General features: G+C 33.2%; 2 protein-coding genes across 5 annotated transcripts in view; one reads left to right on the top strand and one right to left on the bottom strand.

Annotated features, from left to right (window-relative positions):
* The first annotated feature begins 7,028 nt into the window (after window positions 1–7,028).
* Window positions 7,029–13,246, top strand: LOC133181163 (serine-rich adhesin for platelets-like). The gene is made up of 9 exons (XM_061315703.1): window positions 7,029–7,460; window positions 8,025–8,214; window positions 8,347–8,373; window positions 8,472–8,575; window positions 8,720–8,787; window positions 8,922–11,767; window positions 11,927–12,112; window positions 12,638–12,817; window positions 12,924–13,246. Exons 1-9 carry the CDS (start codon window positions 7,029–7,031, stop codon window positions 13,244–13,246), a joined length of 4,356 nt encoding a protein of 1,451 aa, XP_061171687.1.
* A 1,103-nt stretch (window positions 13,247–14,349) lies between these two features.
* The window catches only part of LOC133180964 (protocadherin Fat 3-like), a 37,237-nt gene continuing 26,205 nt past the window's right edge, over window positions 14,350–25,381 (bottom strand). For 2 of the 4 annotated variants that reach the window (XM_061315443.1, XM_061315442.1), the window contains exons 4-19: window positions 24,795–24,866; window positions 23,252–23,460; window positions 22,652–22,741; window positions 22,257–22,367; window positions 22,047–22,145; window positions 20,707–20,838; window positions 20,485–20,566; window positions 20,252–20,343; window positions 18,825–19,001; window positions 18,658–18,716; window positions 18,412–18,496; window positions 18,205–18,327; window positions 17,688–17,743; window positions 16,581–16,859; window positions 15,198–15,645; window positions 14,350–14,594 (exon numbers count right to left, since the gene is read on the bottom strand). In XM_061315443.1, coding sequence (XP_061171427.1) covers window positions 14,535–14,594; window positions 15,198–15,645; window positions 16,581–16,859; window positions 17,688–17,743; window positions 18,205–18,327; window positions 18,412–18,496; window positions 18,658–18,716; window positions 18,825–19,001; window positions 20,252–20,343; window positions 20,485–20,566; window positions 20,707–20,838; window positions 22,047–22,145; window positions 22,257–22,367; window positions 22,652–22,741; window positions 23,252–23,460; window positions 24,795–24,866 — 2,174 coding nt within the window. In that variant the 3' untranslated portion in view covers window positions 14,350–14,534. Of the gene's footprint in view, window positions 14,595–15,042; window positions 15,079–15,197; window positions 15,646–16,580; window positions 16,860–17,687; window positions 17,744–18,204; window positions 18,328–18,411; window positions 18,497–18,657; window positions 18,717–18,824; window positions 19,002–20,251; window positions 20,344–20,484; window positions 20,567–20,706; window positions 20,839–22,046; window positions 22,146–22,256; window positions 22,368–22,546; window positions 22,559–22,651; window positions 22,742–23,251; window positions 23,461–24,794; window positions 24,867–25,381 lie in introns of those variants that run through there. The other 2 variants (XM_061315444.1, XM_061315445.1) reach the window with 2 other exon arrangements.

The raw sequence follows: 25,381 nt of genomic DNA, 5'->3' as shown, positions 1-25,381 counted from the left end.
TCAATGCACAGACATGTTGTTTTAACAACGGGGTATAGGCTAGTACATCGTAACACAAGTCCCTGTCCCAGTGACCCTCCAATTATTTTATAGTTAGCTACAATATGAATCGTAAGAATTATGCATAATTATTATTAATAATATAACGAAATATCTTTCGAAAGATATGAAAATTCGTTTTGGGAAGTGGAAGTCGAACGTTGTTAGGAAACAGAATGTAATGAAATGATCATTGTTGGACTTACGAACACTGTATACTGAACAATGTGCCAGTGAAGGTAAACGTATTATATATATGTTTTTTTTTATTTTGCAATGATAATATTGATATCACTTAAACTATAAAAGACACAAGTCGTACATGATTTTCCCATAAGGTAACTCGATCAACAGATCTTTTGCATTTTTATATTTTTTGTTTTGTGCACTACCTGGGAGGTATGTACATGTGCTAAGATAGGAGCTATCAATTAATCAGTGCTAACATCAAATTTTGAATAATTGTTTGATAGATAATTTGAGGTTTTGTACTGAAATATTTGATAGCTTTAGAAATATAATTAATCAAAATTGACTAACGAAATTAGCAACAAGCGAGATATCGCAAGACTTGATCCTGTTAGTATATATACAATGTACATGTACGTCCCTGGAACTCCATTTTGTTGGGAGGGACACTATTATAATAACTATACCTTAAATAATTTAAACTTAATTAAAAGATTAATTAAGCAAATTAATTTCGAATCAATAAAGGAGAAAAATCTGTATATTAAACCGAGAGCGGACCTTTTATTATAGAGGCAGGCCGGACCTTATATGTTATCGTATTAGGTCCCCCGGACCTTTAAACAAGGCGGACCAAATATTATGCGACACCGGTCAACAAGGAGGATAAAACGTACGCTCAACTAGGACCTCGGGTCACCCGCAAATAGTTCGTCATTTTGCGTAGTAATAAAACATTATATGAACTCTTCAGGCATTAAAGGCACAAAAATAAATTCATCTGTATCAATATGGTGACCTCAGGTCACCCTATATTTTGATTGAATTTTATTTAAAAAAAAACAACAGCTTTCTCTGTCTTACTCCAATACAATTATATTAATAACTTTATATAGATTAACAGAGGCGTGAAGGTATGGCTTTAAACATTAAAACATGTACATCAATACGGAGATCAAAGGACTCCTTATATTTTTCATCAAGAGACCAGTATTCAACTAATAGTTTACATTATTAGGGAGACCAGAGATCACCATTTATTGTATATCAATAGGGAGACCAGGGGTCACTTTATATTGAACATAATTAGGGAGACCAAAGATCACTATTGTATATGGTACATCAATAGGGAGACCAGAGGTCACTTTATATTATACATCAATAGGGAGACCAGAGGTCACTTATTATGTACATCAATAGGGAGACCAGAGGACACTTTATATTGTACAGAATTAGGGAGACCAGAGATCACTTATTTTATACATCAATAGGGAAACCAGAGGTAACTCATTTTGAACATCAATAGGGAGACCAGTGGTCACCTTATATTTTACATAATTAGGGAGACCACAGATCACCTTATATTGTGCATCAATAGGGAGACCAGAGGTCACCTTATATTGAACATCAATAGGGAGACCAGAGGTCACCTTATATTGTATATCAATAGGGTGACCAGAAATCACTTATTTTGTACATCAATATATGGACCATAGGACACCTTATATTGTAATTAATAGGAAGACCAAATGTTACCTTATATTGTTCATCAATTGGAAGACGAGAGGTCACCGTATATTGTACATAATAAGGGAGACCAGAGGACACCCTATATTGTACATAATGAGAGATCAGAGGTCACTTTATATTGTACATCAATAGGGAGACAAGAGGTCACCTTATATTGTATATTGTACATCAATAGGGAGACAAGAGGTCACTTTATTATATACATCAATAGGGAGACTAGAGTTCACCTTATATTGTACATCAATAGGGAGACAAGAGATCACTTATTTTGTACATCAATAGGGAGACTAGAGGTCACCTTATATTGTACATAAATACGGAGACCAGAGGACACCTTATATTGTAAAGAATTAGGGAGACCAGAGGTAACTTACTTTGTACATCGATAGGGAGACCAGAGGTCACCTTATATTGTACATAATTAGGGGGACTAGAGGTCACCTTATATTGTACATCAATAGGGAGACCAGTGGACACCTTATTTTGTACATAATTAGGGAGACCAGAGATCACCTAATATTGTATATTGTACATGAATAGGGAGACCAGAGATTACTTTATATTGAACATCTTGTTTCCCTATTAATGTACTTTATAAGTTGATCTCTGGTCTCCATAATGATATCTCTCAGTTGATGCAATACGGAAGAGCATGTTCTACGTATGAACAATTTTTAAGACGAGGTACGTTATTGACAAAGAAGTTGATGAAGCAAGAATATCATCTGTCTCGTTTAAAGTTATCATTTCGTAAGTTCTATGGTCGATACAATGACCTTGTTGGCAATTAAGTCAAATGCTGACTGACTTTTTTCAAACTGATTGTTAGCCCATTATTCACACACTGAGTTGTCCACGGATTTTTCCGTTTTTCCCGAACATGATAAGGAGCACACGGCGGGTGTGACCGGTCGGCATGGGATGCCCACTCCTCCATTGCACCTGATCCCACCTCTGATATTTAGGAGGTCCGTGTTTGCTCCGCTCCTATTTTGTAATGTTTAATGGACTTTTGAGCTCGAATACTGTTCGTTATCGCCACATATTTCATAATCTTTATTTGTGTTATGATATAAAAGAACTGTTGCAATCTTTGTTTATGTAAGATATGAGAAATTATATAGTGAAAGAAGTAATTTTTTCTTCACATGATTAAATGTTCAGAAGCTTATTTCCATAATTATTGCCTTTATTTTGTTTTTGAGTTGTCTTTTAGTTAAACAGAGTATAGTATCGTAGAAGCCTGATCTCTGCATCCATATAAACTTTTTGTGATATCTGGTCTCCCTATAACACTGTAATGTACAATATATGGAGACCTCTGGTCTCCGTATTCATTCACAACTTTACGTGACCTCTGCATTGTCTCCCTAATTATGTTTTATATAAGAGGACCTCTGGTCTTGGCATTTGTATAAACTCTATGTGACCTCTGGTCTCTCTAATGATCAACATAAGGTTACCTTTGGTCTCCACAATGAAGTACAACATAAGCCTACTGATATACAACATAAGGTGACCTCTGGTCTCCCTATTGATGTACAATATTGGGTGACCCCTGGTCTCCCTATTGATATATAATATTAGGTAACCTCTGGTCTCCCTATTGATGTACAATTTAAAGTGACCTTTGGAATCCCTTATGATGTACACTATAAGGTGTCCTCTGGCCTCCGTATTTATGTACAGTATTGGGTGTCCTCTGGTTTCCGTATTTATGTACAATATTGGGTGGCCCCTGGTCTCCCTATTGATGTATAATATTAGGTGACCTCTGGTCTCCCTATTGATGTATAATTTAAAGTGACCTTTGGAATCCCTTATGATGTACACTATAAGGTGTCCTCTGGTCTCCGTATTTATGTACGATATAAGGTGACCTCTAGTCTCCCTATTGATGTACAATATAAGGTGACCCCTGATCTCCCTATTGATGTACAATATTAGGTGACCTTTGATTTCCCTATTTATGTAAAATATAAGGTGACTTCTGGTCTCCCAAGGATGTACAATATAAGGGGACCTCTGGTCACCCTAATGAAGTACACCATATGAGGACCTCTGGTCTCCATATTCATATTATATACAGCCTTATGTGGTCTGCAAATAATGAACAATATAAGATGTTCTCTGGTCTACATAATCATACACAACTTTATGTGACCTCTGGTCTCTGAATAATGTACACCATAAGATGACCTCTAATCTCCGTATTCATTAACACTTTTATGTAAAATATGGTCTCCCCAATGATTAACAAAATAAGGGGACCCCAGGTCTCCGTATTCATGTACAATATAATGTGACTTCTGGTCTCCCAACTAATGTACAATATAAGGTGACTTCTGGTCTCCCTCTTGATGTAAAATAGATGTCCTCTGGTTTCCATATTGATTTACAATATAAGGTGTCCTCTGGTCTCCCAACTAATGATGATATAAGGGGACCTTTGGTCTCCCTATTAATGTACAATATAAGTGATCTCTGGTTTCCCTATTGATGTACAATATAGGGTGTCTTCTGGCCTCCCTACTGATGTAGGGTATAAGGGGACCTGTGGTCTCCCTACTAATGTACAATATAAGGTGATCTCTGGTCTCCCTATTGATGTAATATATAAAGTGTCCTCTGATCTCCCTACTGATGTAGGATAAAAGGGGACCTTTGGTCTACCTGTTGATGTACAAATGATCCCTGGTTTCCCTATTAATGTACAATACAAGGTGTCCTCTGGTCTCCCTATGGATGTAGGATATAAGGGGACCTCTGGTCTCCCTGTTGATGTAGGATATAGGGGACCTCTGGTCTCCCTATTGATGTAATATATAAAGTGTCCTCTGGTCTCCCTGCTGATGTAGGATATAAGGGGACCTTTGGTCTCCCTGTTGATGTACAAATGATCCCTGGTTTCCCTATTAATGTACAATACAAGGTTTCCTCTTGTCTCCCTAAAGATGTAGGATATGAGGGACCTCTGGTCTCCCTATTAATGTTGGATATAAGGTGACCTCTGGTCCCCCTAATTATGTACAATATAAGGTGTCCTCTGGTCTCCCTATAGATGTAGGATATAAGGGGACCTCTTGTCTTTCTTTTGATGTACAATACAATGTGATCTTTGGTCCTCCTAATGATGTACAATATAAGGGGACCTATGGTCTCCCTATTCATATAAACTTTATGTTTCCTCTGCTCCCTACATAAAGAATATGGAAACATGAGTTTGTCTTATATTGTACATCAATAAGGATATCAGAGGTCAGACGAAGTGGTATATGATTCAGTAGACCAGAGGTAATCTTACATTGTTCATTATTAGGAAAATGAGGTCACTTGAAGTTATAAGAAGACAATTTAAAAAATGTGGCATGTGAAGAATTATTTTTCAAATTCACTCCAAACAAAAATTGAAACCCTGATTTTTTTTTACAAGCAAACAATTTCACAATTTCTCCAAATTAATTCTCTAAATTTATGTAATTGGATGAGGGATGACATTAGACACACTTTTCCTTCATATACAGTATATGTATCCCACAAGCAATTGACAATGGGTCCATGTTTTTTAAGTTTATTATTTTGGAAAATATACTAGTAGTTTTGATTCGTTTATGAATTTGATAAGTGTAAATTCCAGGGAAAGGGGAGGAGAACTTCAGCCCCCCATCCTTGCAAGACTGGGCATACATCTACTCTGTAAGATTAATATTAACCAGAGGTTTACTAGAGTGTTAAACTAATAAGGTCGCCTATTGAGGTATGACCTCAAAAGGGAGACCAAAGGGCACCTAATATAATTTATTACCAAATAATTATTCCATTTTCTTTAAGAAAAGTGAAGAGTCCGAGCGGGGTGGGGGGCCAAGACCTACAATGTACCTCCTCCCCCTGCCTGTTAGATCTGCGAATGCAGAGACAGGAGGTCGCCTACCCTGATATATTAATAAGGAGATCAGAGGTTAGGTACTGTTTTAAATAAATACTGTTGCCTTACATGGAATAATAATATCATTAGGGAGACCACAGGTCCCCAACGTAATCCATTGCTGTATAACTTATATTTTATAATATATTGCAGTCAATGTTGCTCCCCCTGTATCTTTCCTCATATCAGATGATTATTCCTTTGACAAAAATAGATTTTCTGTTTGTTGTTTTACACTGTAAAGGCTTCACAGTAGTGCGATTTATTCTATTTTCACTTTACGGTTGCAATGCACTATATTTTGTCGCGGAGTAAACAGGTTTGATAGTTGTGAACTGAGCCGGTGACCTAAGGTCCTAGTTGAGCGTACGTTTTATCCTTCTGCGGCATGCTTACTCCTCCTAGACATCCGATACCACCTCTGTTTTTTTTTTCGGGTGTCCTTTTTATGCCCTCTTCACAAAATTATTTATAGATTTTTGAGATCGATCACTGTCCGCTATCTTCACCGTTTCAATGATAAGCTATAGGACTTTATATCGCTTTCCCTTGTTTCTTTATATATATATATATATATATATATATATATATATATATATATATATATATATATATATATATATATATATATATATATATATATATATATATATATATATATATATATAAAGACAATAGCAGGTGGTTGTGAAATACCTATTACTACAAAAATAAGGAAAATTGACTGTGGAAAAGCTGAAGTCATCCCGTTTGTCATGGACTTTAATTGCAAGTTGACCCTTATCGTCTACAGTCGGTAAAACATCCAAATATGAATCAGATGTGACAGACTCTGTGGTGCGTTTTATTTCGGGTAGAGCGCTTGCTCCGTGATCGGAAGGTCGTGGGTGAATTCTTGCTGTGTAATAAAAAAAGAAGTCTTTGAGTTATTCAATACAACGGATTAGCTATAGATTTTTTTAGCCATTCTTATGATAGAGGAGTTTCTATCAAATACAAGTATTAAATCAGATGTATAAAGGGGTCTTTAAATCTGTGTCTTTATATTTCTATTGACTCAAAGTTTCATGTATGAATTTACAAGCAATCAAATCATTTTGCCCTACGATTCGGAACTATCTTCAAAAAAAAAAAGAAGAAGATATTTAAAGTTCTCATTATTTGAATGCATTGCATAACTATCGCCATTGCATTGCATTTAAATCTTTGAGTCTTTGCTAACACAACAAGTGTACTTCCGTACATGATCGATTGTTTATTATTCAACTTTTTGATATCGATTGTTATAAAGAACCGGTCAAAATTCGATATTTAATTCCTTTATTTTGACAGTTTTCTAATTACAATGTCACGGGAATGGTTTTATCCTTCAAAGATACCGAAAAGTAGCCGTTACGAAGTTTGTAGGACAGACGATAAAAGCAAAATATGGACAATACCAGAATCGATTGTCGAATCTCAAACAATACCTAGGAATTCTGAGCGAATCTCAAGAGAGGGGAGGGGTTTCGGATCTCCGAAGGAACAGGACAACAATAATGACTCTGAATCGGAAAGTGAAGTTAATTTTGGGAAAGACACCTATCTCGGGAAGTCATCAAAAAGGGACATTGGAGAGAGCGTGTTCTTTGATCCTGCTGGGGGATCGTTCCACTTTGATGAGTTTGGAAGTCAGAATGGCTGGCACGGAGAGACGTTTGCAGAATCCGGAGAATGGATGGATAAGATTCTGGGGGGTACCTTCAAGAGAAATTATTTAGACCGCCAGTCCTTCCGAGTAAGTACATATGAAGTAACTAGTTCATTAACTAGTGTTTATAAACTTCTTTTCAAATAAGATGAAAAAAAAATCGTAAAACATTATTGTTTTATTTCAATATATTTGTCGTACATGTTTATTAAAGAGAGCAATGGAAAATGATATATTACAGTATATGATTATGGGTAATATGAGTAATATATGCAGGATATCCCATGGTATTGGTTGAATATGACAAGTGGTGTTTTTTTTTTATCCCCCAGCCTTGGCGAGGGGATAGAAAACACAACCACGAGCTGGATAAAAAGCAGATCCAACCACAAGCAAATGGGAGATTGTTTTAGTCACATGTTTTACTGTTTCATATGTGAATCTACTTTATTTGACCATCACTTTTAACGCAAAAACCATATACTGTGACGTCTCAATCATTGATACAAAGGAGTAAACATGTAAAATGAAATATTAAACAGGCTATAGCTCCTTTAATTAAAACGGATTATATATATATAAATATATATACATATTGCTTGAAGTGTTTAAATTTTATCAAATCTTTCTTCTACTTATACATCTACCTAGGCAAGTCTACGTTTGAATACAAAGTATCCTTTACAAACTAGAGAGTTTCAACCGGAGAGTGACCGAGATTCCACAAGTTTCTACGACCCAGAAACAAACATACTGCGCAAGACTGTCTTTTATATTCTCGGGGGCATTGCTTTGATATGCCTAGTGGTTACTCCCGTCATTGTGTTCATTATTGTACAAGGTTAATCAATCTTTATTCTACTGTTTGCTGACAATTTTAAAATTTAGAATTTTTTTTAAAAAAAATCATGGCTTAATTAGATAAAAAAAAAAATGTTGCAAGGGAATAACATTTATTTTTGTTTTATTTCAGATGAAGAAACAACGTTTAAAACATACTGTGAGTGTGTGTTGAGAAATAAAGGACCATATAGATATATTATAGATCGCTTGTACTAATTTCATACATGTTGAATAATTCATATTCTTTTTATACAGATGTTGCCGACAGTACCATGACCGTTAATCAGTCCTATGTGGAACAGTTTAAAGATCCGAACTCCAAAGAATTTAAAAACTTCAGCGCAATATTCTGCTCTGAGGTGGGTTAATTCAAACATGTTGGATGAATATTGATTTAAACATAGATACTAATTAATAGTTACATTTTTTTGTTTCTATCTTGATCTGATTTATTTTACAACTGATTTTATCTCTTCAAATACGAATATTGTATAATTGTTTAGATGAAGAATATAATACAAGGAACAAATGTCTCGCAGGCGTATAGAGAATGCAATGTTAAGGAACTAAAGTAAGTGCCAAAAATCTCCAGAATCGATCATGTATAACAGCAGATTACTGGTAGTTTGATGAACATTAAATTTTATTTGCAAAGATGCTGCATGTTGAATTATTTTTTTTTAATTTAATTTATTTGTTTTGCAGAAATGGAAGTGTTGTAGTCTTCTTTGAAATGGTTTTTACCGCCGAGAAAATTCTGACCGTCACAATAATCGAAGATTCCATAGTTAATGGAAGTTCTTATCAACAAAGTAGTTCAGCAATACAAATTGATCTTAACTCTTTTAAAGTTTCTTATGTAGAAACAAAAACATTTAATGAAAAGAGTTATCCTTATGTTCAATCCACACAGTCAACATCAACACTTTCAACTACACAATCAACATCTACAAGCCGTACAACAGCCGATCAATCCAATTTCACAACCGAATTCTCAAATGCATCCACAACAGCATTGGAGTCTACCACTTTTGAATCCAAAAATGTTACCGAACCCGTAGAACAATCAACAAGTACAACTGTACCGACGCAAAATACAACGAATGTTTTTAGCTCGTCCGATTCCTACAGTGGTAATTTAGAGACAAGTACAGAACGTTCTTCCACGGAAATATCAATACCTTTAACTACACAATCAGCATTTGTAAATCGTACATCTACCGACCAAACAATTTTTACAACCGAATTCTCAAATGCATCCACAACAGCCTTGGAAACTACGACTTTTGATACCACAAATGACACTAAAACCGTAGAACAATCAACAAGTACCACTGTACCACTGATGCAAAGTACAGCGAATGTTTTTAGTTCATCCCACTCCTATACCGGGTTTTTAGGGACAAGTACAGAAAGTTCCTCTACAGAAACATCAAAAACTTCATCTACACACACAACATTTGTAAACCTTATAACTACTGCCCAATCAAATTTTACAGTCGAATTATCAAATGCATCCACAACAGCCTTGGAATCCACCACCTTAAATGCCACTAAACCCATAGAACAATCAACAAGTGCTACCGAAGCCATGACGCAAAGTACAACGTTTAATTCCTCTGATTCTTCCACAGGAATTTTAGAGTCCAGTACAGAAAGTTCTACAGAAACATCAACAACTTTAACTACACAATCAACAATTGTAAACTTTACATCTTCTGACCAATCAAATTTTACAGTCGAATTATCAAATACATCCTCAACTGCCTTGGAATCTATCACCTTAAATGCCACTAAATCCATAGAACAATCAACAAGTGCTACCAAAGCGTTGACGGGAAGTACAACGTTCTTTTTTAATTCCTCTGATTCTTCCACAGCTATTTTAGAGTCCAGTACAGAAAGTTCTTCCACAGAAACATCAATAACTTTAACTACACAATCAACATCTGTAAATTTTACATCTACCGATCAATCAAATTTTACAATGGAATTATCAAATGTATCAACAACCATTGGATCTGCCACTTTTGAAACCATAAATGCCACAGAAATCACAGAACAATCAGTAAGTCCAACAGAACCGTTGACTCACATTACAACAAATGTTTTTAGTTCTTCTGAATCATCTACAGGGACCTTAGTGTCAAGTACACAAAGGTCTTCCACAGAAACACCATATGTAGACACGATAACAAATCAAACATTGCAAATGTCTACGGAGACTGCTACAGAACAATTCATTCCATCAACAACAGGAATTGCAAGTTCAACACCAAGTGCGGCAACAACATCAGCCGCTAATGAAACAAGTCTTGAAACTACTAATACTCTAACTAATCCGACATCAGTACTTTCAACACAGACTGCGACAGATATATCAACATCATCCTCTACAGAGATCTATAATTCCTCATCTATTGAGACAACAGCAACTTCCGTAATGGAAACAACCATTGAATCAACAGAAAAACCATCAACAGTAGAGACCTCAACATCATATATGACTGGAATAACTACTACTCTAGAAAAAATCCATACATCAACATCAAATCCAGCATTGTTGCTAACAAGAAAGCCTTCTACAGAGAAAACCACTTCATTATCTGAAGGGATTTTTGATTCCACATCAAGTGAGACAACAAAATCTGCTATTATGCAAACAACTCTAGAAATGACCGAGACACTTACATCAACGTTATCAACGACAGAAGTTCAACTATCAACGTCAACAGACACGATTACAGGAATAACATCCACATCAGAGGGCATTCAAACCACAGTGTTTATACAATCACCGCAAAACTCATCCGCAACATTAAATACGCCAGAAATATTGGATGAGTCGTCGACATCAGAACCAACACGCACTGAGTTACAAAAGAGTTCGGAAAGTTCTACAATAACTTCTCCATTTACAGTAACACTTCGGGACACTGATTCGTCAGATACAAATTCAACACCAATATCTACAGTATCGTCTCCTACAAATATATCGACAGTCTCAACAACTATCATGGTAGAAACAACATCTAACGAAGAAGAAATTACAAGTTCAGAGAAGCAAACGTCAATGACAAATATGCCAAATACAACGAACAAAGATATTGAAACTACAACATCTACAGTTTATTTTTCATCGGTCGATGGGTCAAATTTAACATCGACTGATATATCCACTAGGCCTTCATCAAGTGAAACATCTGTTACGACAGTGTCTACAATTACTTCAACAGAATTAAGCACTGAAGCACAGACGCAGAGATTTGAAGCAACGATCTCAACAAGTACAGAAGCAACATCTACTGTAGATAAAAACAAATCAACAAATTACTCGACGACGTCAATGACAACTTTTTCAGGGGAATCATCAAAAACCAGAACTAACGTCATGGAAATTACAAATTCAACTGGATCTGTCACACTTACAAATACCGGTAATTTAACAACATCATCAGTGGCTACATCTAAAGAGATGTCGTCAACATTGAAATCCGTGATGTCATCTATTAATACTGCATCCTCCCAAAACGATACGACAGATATTAAAGGTATAATTTCTTCAGGTACACGAGCAGGAAAAGCTATCAGAAATAAAATAGATCTGCTTCCCATTCCCAAAAGTTTTTTTTTTTTTTTTTTTTTTTTTTTTTTTTTTTTTGCAATTGCTTTTAAAAAGTCAACACTCTTTATTAATTTTCTATTTAAAGTAGAAGCAAGCACAGTAGAAAGAAGTAGTGCATCAGTGACTGTCACTCAGACATTAGATGTGGAGAATATAGGTTCTTCAAATACGGTCACACCAACAGCTCAAGTACAGAAGAATGTGACAATGACGACAATGACAGTGAATACACTACAAACAGGTAACAGAGAGCCTCATCAAAGTGAGCAAGGTACGTGCGCAAGATTAGAATAAAGATAGAATGAAATTTTCTATTGTATGTAGCAATTTTCCTTATGTTAACATAATTCAAATACATTAAATTTGGAATTATATATTAACTCACGACATGATGGTTTTTATATAATTAAGTAACTGTCTAAAATTATCTTAGAATTGTGTCATTTAAAGATGTTCTTGTTTTAAACACCTAATGTTTAGTCTGTGAAGAATGTAGCAGCAAACCATTTTTTCAGTATCTTTATCTTATTTTTTATTGTAAATGTAACTTAACATTTATATTGATTGAAATATTCATTGTAAATCATTGCAGATGATGGAAATAAAAAGAATAATAAAATTTTATTTTTAGCTACACAAAAAGGTGATACTCTGATACTTCTAGCTGGGATAAAGTACATCGGAATTACTGTCTGCAATATCTCTGTGCAAAACGTCTCATGGTCCACATTTGAGTTTTCCCTTGATTCCAAGAAAGTTGGAATATTACATAAAAATTTAACTGAATTGTTTCCAGAATTTATTCAACCTTTTGTACCATATTTTCATCTTGAGAATTCGGATATGGTGGCAGTGAAATTGAACGTATCTTTGGAAAAGATTAATATCAGTCTATGTTATACAAGTAGAGTATTTGCTTGCTCTCTTGTACATGAATCTGGTTTACGGACAGTGGGTGGTGAAATAAACATACAAGGTAATCAAGTAATAAACAAATTTATGAAAGTAATTGAGTACATGTATATGTCCTTAATTATATAGTATAAGATTTGTTAAGTAATCAGTTATTCTCTCTTTTTTAGCACCAATGCACAATGTTACCATAGACGACAAGAAATCCTACAATGAAGGAGATGAAATCCAAATTAATTGTACATCGCGCTCAGGAAGAGATGTTTACGAAGTTAGCATTGAAACAAATCATCAAGGCGATACAGAGTATGCGTATCCTAATGTAACTGAATACGGTGGTTTATATGACGATTGTTCCGTTCTTTTGCATTGGACATTTCTGCTTGCACCAGAAGCACCAACTGGAATGTCAAATGCAAGCATAAAATGTGTATTAAACAATATCATCCTGAAAGACACGCGCATGGATGAAAAGGTTATAACAGTGACATGATAATAACATACTTTATTGCACTAAAAGTAACTGAAATCTTACATATTCAATATATGAATCCCCCCCCACACCCCCATATATATATATATATATATATATATATATATATATATATATATATATATATATATATACATATATATATATATATATATATATATATATATATATATAAAGAGGATCTTTTTTCCAACAGGTAAAGATACTAACATGTAGATGTACTTATTTAATTAGTAGAGAAAAATATTTTTACGGAAAACTGGATAAACTGCAAACTACATGTACATTCTCTTCACAAAATGAATTATTTTATTTTGTTGTTGTTTTTTTTTTTTCGGTTATTGTAATGATGATATGCTACACAATCAGCTCTTGAAAAATAAAATTAAAATCGAGCAATAAATTACGTCATATTTTTTCTTCTCTTTTTGCATTTTTTGTTTTTTAATCACAGTCAGACTTTGCATTCAGGAACTTTCTTTCGCTCGTATTCGGGTCTTATTTATTCCAATTCTTGAATTTCTAAATTGTTTATGCATAAATAATGTTTACCATTGAATTTTTTTTCTGTTTGTTAATGCTCTCTCTGTATTACACTCAAACCGATACATGTACATCGAAATTTCAAGGCTTGTTTTGTCTGCATATATTATTTTCAAGAAAAATATGCACTACTTTTTACGCGCCATTAAAATCAAACAAACAACAATAACAATGTTTTTTTTTTGGGGGGGGGGGGAGGGGGAGGGTAATCTCTTAACCGGCCAGCCTCCCAGTCAAAAACTACCAAATTAAAGCTTTCTTTAACAAGATATGTTGTCTTAAAACAACTGATTCCACAGTAAAGTACGCAACATTTTAAATACTGTACACGTTGAAATTTTAACCAAAGCAAATTTTAGCGAGAAGTAATTTCATGATGATTTTATGATGCCTAGAAAGATAACGGAAACCATTGAAATGAATTGTTAGCGATATATATTCCATAAAAGCGATCTTAAACCCTCACTAAAACTTACAAAATTGAATCCTTGTTAAAATTTCTGCTTATACTCGTACGTTACTTGCGGATATTCTCTCGCTTAAGTTATAATTTCAAGAAGTTTCATGTATATTCTTTTTTATTTCTAACATATTTTTGATATTTTATGAATATTCCACGAAGTATTACATGATTTTCAATAATAAAACTATTTGATAATCAGATGCAGTGTTCCCAGCAAATATCAGCAATATGTTGCCATTGCCATCTGAATTGTTAATTATATGATATATTGCACAAGGCGTGTCAGAAATAAACAGTAATTTCTGGCTTCTCTTTTGTGACCTGTTCCTCCGGGACTATGATCTGAAAAGAGACAACCAAAAAACAGTCTTTATTAGTTAAATACTGCATATATGTGGAAAATATTCATTATTTGCCGTTTCGTCATTTAGCCATTTAATCAGTTCCAAAGTGTTAAAAAGGTTTATATAGTTAAATGATATATTGTGCAAACTAAAATGTAAATTAAAACTTAGTTGTTTTCAAAAGTAATTTTTAAAACTTCGAACAGTTATATTAAAAATTTATCATGCAAAGTATCAACAAAATGTAATATATATATATATATATATATATATATATATATATATATATATATATATATATATATATATATATATATATATATATATATATAAACAATACCTTGAAATTATAGAAAATGCAAAAACCAAAAATAGCAGATTAAAAAAAAATTACTCGCATTAAATCAAAATGAGGCAGTCTAATTTCACGATTCACATGCATTTACCTATTGACAGCGATAATAGGTCATCATTAATTTTTTCTGCAAAAATACATGAATATATTCCAATGTGTTTAGTTAATTCTTTCGTATCTTAATTTGTTTCAAATATTTAAATAAAGAGACTTGTGCTTAAAACACCAGTAGTTAACTGTACTTACATCTGATCCAAATGTTGAAGATGGCGGATTTGACCCCGCCCACGATAATGAATTTGCATTTACTCTCAGACTCCTTTTGTGTTTTTCCATTAACACCTTATGACTGTCGCCAGTGCTATCACTAGTGTCACTGTTACTACTGATTTCCTCCACGTGGAAAGTTCTCATATGATTCTGATATTCAAAATTGTCATCATACGGGATGACAGCAGTCTCTATCTGTATTTCGCCGTTCTGACGAGCGGCAGGAAGTCTAAAATTTAGAGGATTTTGTTGTATTGTAGTATGACTGTCTATATCAGAGGCCTCCTCTAAATCACCGTCAAAATTAATGTCTATTTTAGAAGACGGGTCCGGGGATGGATCCCCTCGCTGATATGTTAACCCCCGAGGATCCATGCCTTGTCGTATTTTTGCTCGGTCAAGTTGTTCCTCTACAAACTGTCGTCTGAAAACAATTATGCAATTTTTTAGCCTTAAAGTCAATGGTTTTATCATATATGAGGGTTGAAAAAAAAAAACTAATGTCACTAGTGCTAAAAATATATTGTGACCGTTGCCTATTTAAATGCAGAAATATGTCGTACCTCTTAAATGTAAATATAACAGGAAGTCAGGCGTTTATATTTACTTTACTTTTCTTAATTTGTACAGTCGACCTTTAAAATTCAATATCAAATCATCTAAAATAATAAAAAGTTAATGCTCTTTTGCCTATTAGGTAACAAGAGGGAAAGGTTGATACCTGATTAAACGCCACAACATGACGTCATATATTTTCACATTTATTGATATAAAAAGTGACTAAAAATATCTTTGTAATTTTAAAGAAGGTCAAAAAATACATGGATTAAAGCAAAGAAGAAAGTGAGTGGAGAATCCGTCAGCCTTTAACGTCATCTACACCAGAACACTTGCGCAAAGCAGGCTCTTTGGAACCGTTAAAATGCTATTTTAATAAAACAATTAAGTAAAAAGGCGCACGTTGGTAGTAAATATGAAAAAGATGTAAATGACAATGCTAGTGAAATATTTTGAATTCATAACTTTATGGACTTACTAAATGGAGTCCATAAAGTAGGTCATAAACACGTCCTTGTTGTAGTGTGGCGAAATATGCAACCAAACTTTCTGCTTATTATTATATTTTTAAAAGTATTATATATACCTGCTAGTCACAAAACATTAAGGTATTATCATATGAAATTGTGTTGTTCACTTCCTATTTCTTTCGATTTCGTAGCACATTACTTCTATATCAACCCCCATACATGTATTTCCACAAATATTATATATATAAAAAATTAAAATCGATATTAAATAGAATGTTAATATGGGAAGAGATGCAACATGTTTTTTTAATGAAATAGTCAAATATAATACCTGCGGATGATGTATATGATAAGAAATATTATGACAAATAGAAGTATGGCTGCTACAATTCCTAAAATTATCGCAACGAGATCATTGCTAGAGGCCATGTCCAGAGCTCTGGTATCCTTTATAACTCTAGCTGGAAAGGCGACTGTTACCACGGCAACAGATTCAAGCTGGGGAGATCCGTTATCTTTGACACTTATCACAACGACGTATTCATCCCTTACATAGTCATTCTCACTTCCTGTAAGTGAAACGACCCCTTCCTGTGATACAGCAAACAGGCTGAAAAAAAAATACATGAGTTTTATAAGCTATGCAAGTTTCTGTATAAAAATAATTTATTAAAAACCATCTAAAAATTTTTTAGGCAATGACTTTCAAATTGTTATCTTATGTCAATTGTTCTTTAAAAGAAAGAAAGAAATTGACATGAAAAAAAGAGTTTTCATAAAACCCTCCATTAAGAAAGGCAACTCAATTTGGTTGAGTGTATTATCAATCTAGCTTAATCATGAACAAATTATGCAAACACCGGTGTGCGTGTTGCTGAATTAATTTGCAACACCCTGACCAATAGAATTCCTTGTGACCTTTCCTTGTCATTCACGGTTTTATTCATCCTGAAGTGTAAACACATTATAACACAAATTCTTAATAAAATGAATTATTTTTACTCCTTTTATCAATAAATTCTCATTTTTAAAAGTTACACACAAGTCAAAACAATACTGAAGTTACAAATTATATAACACATATTAATGCTCATGTTATTTGGTACATGTAAAATTGGACGGAAAGAAAAATATTGTTAAATATTGTTAAACTTTAATTATATTCTTCTTCTTTAAATTAAATGAACAGTACATCAATAAAACCACAAAAGAAGCAGAAAAAAGAACATTAGAAAAACACAGATAATCAAATTGTCGTTTTGTCATGTTATTCTCTCGGTGAGTTTGAGTGGATGTAACAATCAAAATGAAAGTTTCATAGTATAAAGCAAGAAAAACTATACAAAACAAAATTTTATAGTAGCACAAACTCTTTTTTGATAATACTATGATTTATATGAAATTATATACTTAGTTACTATCAAAATAGTTATGTTACCTTTTATGGGTTACGACTGAAAACGTCAGTGATGTGTTTGGATCTTTGTCCACGGCCTACAATGAGAACAAAGCTACGGATCAAAAGAGGTACCCCCTGATCAAACATACAAAAATCGCCGTATAATTTAACCTCTTCGTGATAGGACATAATTGTATTGATTTGGAAGGCCTCTACTCTTATTTGTGAACACGCAAAAAATAAAACAATGTAAACATTCAAGAGTGTAACTTTCTCTAATGGTGAATTAAATTTAATATATTTTTACATGTAATTCTAAGAATATTAAAGTCGATATGACTTTTATCATTTACATTCAACAATACATTATAATTGTAGCCTAATGAAGACCAGGGCTACATTGAGAGAAGTGGACTTAGGTAATTGCTTTGTACATGCATGTACTTCAATTTAAAGAGAGGCACATGCATTTTCAAATTATGGGAAAACAGAGCGAAAAGCGGACATAAGAATATCACAAAAAAATAAATATTGAATATGGCTTCAAATTTGTTACCTTTATAATGGTTATCTGAGATCCTTTTACCCTCTCAGCATTCACGGTTATCTCCCTTTCCGATATTTGTGGTCCATTATCGTTGACATTGGTTACCGTAATTGTTATTGTTGTCCAAGCCGACTGCCAAAAATATATGAATATTTCACAAATTGAATTATAGATATATATTTTTCACCAGTGATGTTAGGAGACATAACTACTCACATAGAACTCATCCGCAGCCGTTAAATTGAAGACAAACTGGCTTTGTTCTTCATAATCAACTTTCTTTTTAAGTATGATATCACCACTGCAAACATATATATGATCAAATGAATAATACAGGCTTATCTAAAAGACAATATTAATTTTGTTAATGCATTTGATTTAATCAGACAATTAAAGTTATCATTGTGTTTAATACTAATGTAAACCTCATGTTGTATCAAGATTAATTTTAGAGTTGCTTACTTATTATTGACAGTGAAGTGTGTTGCCTGTATTCCAATGGAGTAACGTAACGACGTCCACTAAAAGGTACAAAATTTAAAAATAACATTTATATGACAATTTATTCTCGGTTAATAACGTTACAATTCAATAGGAAAAATGTTGATGACTTTGATGTTCCCGTATACCTGATTGTGGTCTGTAACCGTGATAGTGATTACAGTTGTTCCTACAGCCTCGTTTTCAGATACACTAGCATGATAACGAGGCTGGGCAAAAGAAGGTCCCAAACTGTTACCTTGACCGATGATGGTAAGCTGTAGCAATGCTATGCCCTGTCTTATAGGATTATCTCTTTGTGTTGCCTAAAACAGCAAATTTGATATACACACGTACATTTATATAAAGTAAAAGGTGAAGATAGCGAACAGTGATCAATCTCATATATCCAGAAAAGTATACGAATAAGGCTTTTTTATAAAAAAAGAAAAAAGAAAAAAGGACTCCTGGAAACACCAGAGATCAGGTGCGCCTAGGAGAACTAAGCATCCCCTGTTGATTGGTCAGACCCGCCGTGAATCCGCTGTGTTTATCAGGAAAACGGGGTATTCCATTGTAAAATTGATATAAAAGCAATGGGCTAACAATTAGTTGGAAACATGTCAGTTTCAATACTACTAAGATAGGTTGTGTTTGCAAGATCATTATATAACAACCAGAAAATTTACAAAATGCTGATTTTAAACGAGATACATATCGTTAAAAACTTAACTTCTTACTGAATCATTACTATATACAGGTAATTGCGGAATTTTACTACATCAATAGGGAAAGTTGAAAAGTTCAATAGGAAAAGCTGAACTCATCCTGCTGTCTTTAATTTAGTTGTTAATCTTCTCCATTGTAGAGTCAGTAAAACATTCAAGCATGAAACAGAGGCAAGGGGGCTCTGTGGTTTCTATTTCGAGTTCACTAGGATACATGTACATGTCAATTGTATATCAAGTTGACATTCATGAATAAAACCAACTATTGTTACTTGATAAAATGTCGTCGATACATCTAAATGTTGAATTGAAAGCCACAGCGAGAGTTCTGTTCTTTTCATGTAAAAGCTGTTTTTTAACAAATTATGCTTTAAAGAATATGAAAACAGTCAGCTAATAAAGGAGCACAATAAAGGGCTAATTGAAATTCCGACAGATTGTTAAAATAATTGGTCTCCAAAGACTGCATAACATAGATATTATAATAAGAAACTCCAGCATCTTTTTAATAACATCTTCATAGTATTTGTGTGTAGAATCAGAATAATTTTTAACAAAGTACTTTTTGTAGATAACCAATCACAAGATCTATATGAAAATTTACGAGTTCCATTTTTATAGAAGAAGCAGTTAATTTTCTATGATGTCAAAAAGCCTGGTCCTAAATTATGAGTTTGATTTCACTCTCTTGCTATTCCAAATATTTCTTTTTTAATTTTCGGATGATTTTAGCATGTTTTTATTTTCATGTTGGCATATTGGAAATTGCTCCACTTAAAACAAGTCTCAACCCATTTCTCTGTAAGAACTTTGAAATAAAGGTAAGACAATTTAGTCAAATTATAGACCTTTAAAACTAGAGTTGATTTCCCGTCCGATAGTTTAGCATTGACGCTTACATCGGCAGTCGTGGTGTCTATAACAAAGCGGTTCTGCGGATCTGAAAAGAAATTAGGAATACTTATATAATTTGTAGCAAAAATCATTTACATGATATTCTTAATCAAACAGATTTGTTTATAGATTTGATGTAAGTTCAGTTTGACTTTTCCCAAATCAAGTTAATATGTCCGTTACTTACCAACAAGTTCATATTTTAAGGAAGCGTTCAAACTGTCTCCATCGTAGGCTCTAATAGGAGGCATTACTGGAACTAAGCTACCCTAACAGAAACACAAAGATTTATACGTGTTCATAATGAAATATTTATTTATTTTTGTTACTTTTTTCAAACGAATATACCAGATATTAATTAAGTAGATAGTGTGATATCTGAATACAATAAAAGGGAATTCTTATTTACAGGGAGAGTGTCTGCGTCCATTCTAACAGAATAGGTGTCATGTGTGAAGGTCGGATTGAGGTCATCTACATCCAGTATGTTAAAAGTGAGGACGGCTTTAGAGCTGAGAGGTTCACCTTTTTGTGGATTATCCTTACAGGTAGAAAAAAAAACACATCATGTACATGTACATGTAGAAGTAACATTGTCAAGTAAGAACCTGTAACACAGGATTAACTTTTCTCTGTGCAAATGCCATTAGTGTGAATTGTAGGAAAATATTCTAAAATTTGCTTTAAAGGTGCTTAGACACAGATTTGAACTTAATATTTTCTCAAATTTTCTGTATAATATCACGACTTATATATTGCAATAGCATTTCACACGAAAATATAATTAAAAACTTATTTTATCTGGAAATTATTGGAACTACGAATTCCGGGACGCGTTTGATTAACACATCTTTGCACTTACACAAATTTTAATTTTATCCTTAATATTTAAGAAAAGAAGCGATTTTGTTATGTATTAATGAAAAATATTACATCTGTAATCCAGAAAATTCAGAGTAGAAATGTTCGAAAGCAAAACCAACTCACCAGTATTGTGAGTCCGTGCTCTGTGATGTGTACAGAGTTTAACAAATTGAACACACCCGTGAAACGTAAACTGTTTTTGTAAACAAGGCACGAGCTCTGTTATTGTTAATGTTTACGATTCACCAGGTGTGTTCAATTGTTAAACTCTGCACACACCACTGAGCACGGACTTACAATACTGTGAGTGGGTTTTGCTTTCGAACATTTCTACTCTGAATTTTCTGGGTAATAGTTTTAATATTTTTCATTAATACACAACAAAATTGCCACTTTTCTTAAGTATTAAGAATAAAATTAAAATATGCGAAAGCGCAAGGATGTGTCAATCCAACGCGTCCAGAAATTCGAAGTTTTAATAACTTCGAGATGAAATAAGATTTTTATTATATTTTAGTATGAAATGCTATAGCAACATATAAGTCATGAAATTATACAGAAAATTTGAGAAAATGTTAACTTCAAATCTGTGTCCAAGCACCTTTAAATGTTACATGTACTAAATACTCGAAAATCTATAAATCATGACTCCATAATTTTTGTCAAGTACATCCTGTCGGAATAAACACAAAAAATTAAGAGCATATCATTTTAAAACACAAAATGGAATTTTTAATCCAGTATTTTTTTTTGAGGACGTGTGTGGGTTAAACAATTTCAGTACATTTATTTTACTGATGAACAAACTGATCTAACAATACTGATGATCTGTATTGATAGGTTGGTATACAAAGCTAAAGATAATCATCCAAGACTTTTTCTCACCTTCGCCTCTATTTCTATTGTCATGGAATGTACTGTCTCATAATCGAGCTGTTTTTTCAACGTGACCTCAGTTCTCAAGATATGTATATCAAAATACTCCTGTAAAATTAAATATAATTGTATATTTAACGTTTTTATGACGTATCCCCAACCTCTAACTATTACGTATAGATTTTACAGAAGAAAGGTAACAGATGAATAGGTGTATACCGAATAGGAACCAGGGAGTATGCTGAAATGGATAAGATCATTTCCCGAGCCCGATCCATCCTTATCTGTCACTCTGACCTGATTAAACACAACAGTTTCTACTGGGGTGTCCTATGTAAGGAAGAAAGGGGAACAATTCAAAATGAATGAATAGCAATGACAGAATTTCAATTATTTTCGTGCTTTATTGCACATAATTTCTTGTTAGTGTTTTGATTTTGTATCTTTATGCTATAGATGTTTGCTAGGTAAGTATACATCTGGTAAATCTATGATGTAGTGAGTTTTACCTCTGGTAAATCTATGATTGTGAATTTTACCTCTGGTAAATCTATGATTGTGAATTTTACCTCTGTGAATTTTACCTCTGGTAAATCTATGATTGTGAATTTTACCTCTGGTAAATCTATGATGTAGTGATTTTTGGGAAATGTTGGTCTGTGTTCATTGACGTCTTCTATCAGAACTCTGACTGTAAGTGAACTCTGAAAAATATGTTCATATTTTTTTTTTTTAAAACAAAAGGAGACATATGTACAAGAATTTGTATACTGGTGCTTGCCTCCCTCCTTTTCAGTTATACCTCACATTTAATTAGGCATTAAGCTCGTTTTGTGTTAAGATTTACACTTGTTTTATACATTTTCTATACCTATTAATCTGTATATTTAAGGTTTCAAGCATTCAAATGATACTAGTATCATTATCCAATAATTTTTCTTTGTGAAAAAATATATCAATTTAATTATAATAACAGTATATGAGCAGATCAGTGGATTGGTACACAGTCTGCACTTACAGTGAAATATTCTGCTATTTCATTGCGCAAGAAGACAAATAAATACAAGACAATATATATATAACGTTTATAGATACATGTAAATGCCATAAAAATTAAGAAGTGCGGCGTTTTTTTTTTCATGTATCTTTTTCTTAAAAAATATCTGTAAGGAAAATCACAAATTTCACATGTCTGAGAGAGCTTTTACCCTTACTTTTCTCGTGGTACCCTTCGGTACACAGATGACTTGTAGGATAACATCGGACATCAATTTGGCGCCATTATCGTCTTTGTCCGTGTCAAGCTCCTTTATGAGAGATATGTTTCGGGAATCTACGTCAAGATGAAGGTAAGGATTCGAGGTCTGGGTCAGACTGACCTCATCCTGGCCTCCGGTAAGAGGCAGTATTCCTATTATGGACCCTGAAAATAATATAAATGTTGGATACAGAACAGAAGCATTGTGCATATTTGCACAATAGAGCAAGAAAACATTGAGGTTAACTATTTTGGTTTTTTTCCTTCTTTCCCCCCTTTACCAAAATTTTAAAGAAATAAAACCTCTCAATCTCGTGCAGTGCATGATACCCCCGTGTGTGTGTCATTAAAAAATGAGAGAACTTTCTCGAGAAAATAATTTTAATTTACATCAATCATACATATATTTAGCTTGTCTTCCATTGTCAAAAAGATAAAATTATGGACAATATCTGTTTAAAAGCAGCTGTTTAACACGGTTTTGTAAATTTAACTGATGTCTACATTTATTAAAGGCTTGGAATGATTAGTGACACTGTTGGATAATCACGTTTATGAGTTGCAGAAGACTCTTTAAATAGTATTGTTCCCTGAGTATATTTGGTGTACATTATGTTCTATTCATGCATTGTTTTGAATTTCGAGCCGACATGCAATAAATTGAAAGATACGAACAATACCCTGGTAATTCTTAAACAACGATTAAGGTTTAATTTTCAACTAGAAAAATCCTCATATACATTTTTTACACAGGCTAAATGTCTTGTGTCTTTCCACAAAGAATTGAGGCGCATAAGGCGAGGACAATCCTCTACTCTGAGACAAGATATTTCTTTATTATAAATGTACATGGAAAAGTTACATTTTTCAAAAATTGTGTTTTCAAAATCATCTTTTGTGTATTTGATTCCTTTATTTCATTGAAATACTTACTGCGAGGAATTCATTTTTCTATCATTTCTATGGTATGTGGAGTCTCACCTATGATTCGAACTCTCTCCAAAGATCACGGTAAACTGCAGTGTTCAACGTGTCAACCACTAAGTCAATGTGGTTTCAATGAACGAGTTTAATTGTTGAATTTCCCAGAAATATTCGATTTTCATATATAATGGACTCAGACTTCATTTAAAGATAGATTTCACATTTATTTTTCCGACATTTAAAAGTTAATGTAGAATGAAAATTTGGTCCATTCATATTCATTTTTACGGGTCCAAAATTCCCATTTTCTACTGTATATGCTGACTGTCAACTTCAAAAGACAAATTATCAATCAAAAAGTTATTCAATAAAATAAATGAATCAAATGTGTGAAAGGTGATCTTACTGACACCGTATTTTTGAAAAATTAACTTTTCCATGAACTCTAAAAATTTAGAAATATATTGTCTTAGAGCGTGGGATTGTCCTAGTGGTCTTGTACGCCCTCTTGCCTATCAAAATTTAATTTTGAATAAAATTTATGGAATGACACTTGAATAACACAGTTAACTTACCCACTGGTTGGTTTTCTGGTATTCCTGCTATGAAAAAGTCGTATTCAAATTGTCCGGAAAAAGCACATGGATCTACAAAGTTCAAATACTTGTAAAACATGAACTAAGAGCTGAAATATAGACAGTTTTGCCAAAAGGTGTCGAATTTAATCTAAATGCTATTGAAAATTTATCAGTATATAAAACATATCCTTTAATTCATAAGTTGATATAGTGCATAATTAAAATGGGACTTTAGCATTCCTTCTTCAAAAGTTTTCTGTCATTACACGTATATTGTTCTTAAAATGTATCAAATACATGGATTTTCACAAAATCTCTAAGAAATGAAACAGTTTACTTTGTCCTTTCTGACATATCTTATGTTGTCAATTAAAATCTGCAATATGACTGTTGACTGTATTTGCAGATATTCATGTTTAACTATTTGCAGATTTGAATAGACAAAATAGAATGTGTCAGAAAGGACACATTCATAACTTTTTTTGTTTAAAAATCGATTGTATCTTTAAATCGGAATGTTTGTGGATTTTTGATTTGTGAATCATTCATCAATTACATGTAAAACCTGCGTTTATCTTCTTCTT

The sequence above is a fragment of the Saccostrea echinata genome, unplaced genomic scaffold, assembly GCF_033153115.1.
Source record: "Saccostrea echinata isolate AGI-Se365-2 ecotype Australia unplaced genomic scaffold, CSIRO_AGI_Sech_v1 ptg000008l, whole genome shotgun sequence".
Lineage (NCBI taxonomy): Eukaryota > Metazoa > Mollusca > Bivalvia > Ostreida > Ostreidae > Saccostrea > Saccostrea echinata.
This window is presented reverse-complemented; position numbering and strand designations above follow the sequence as displayed.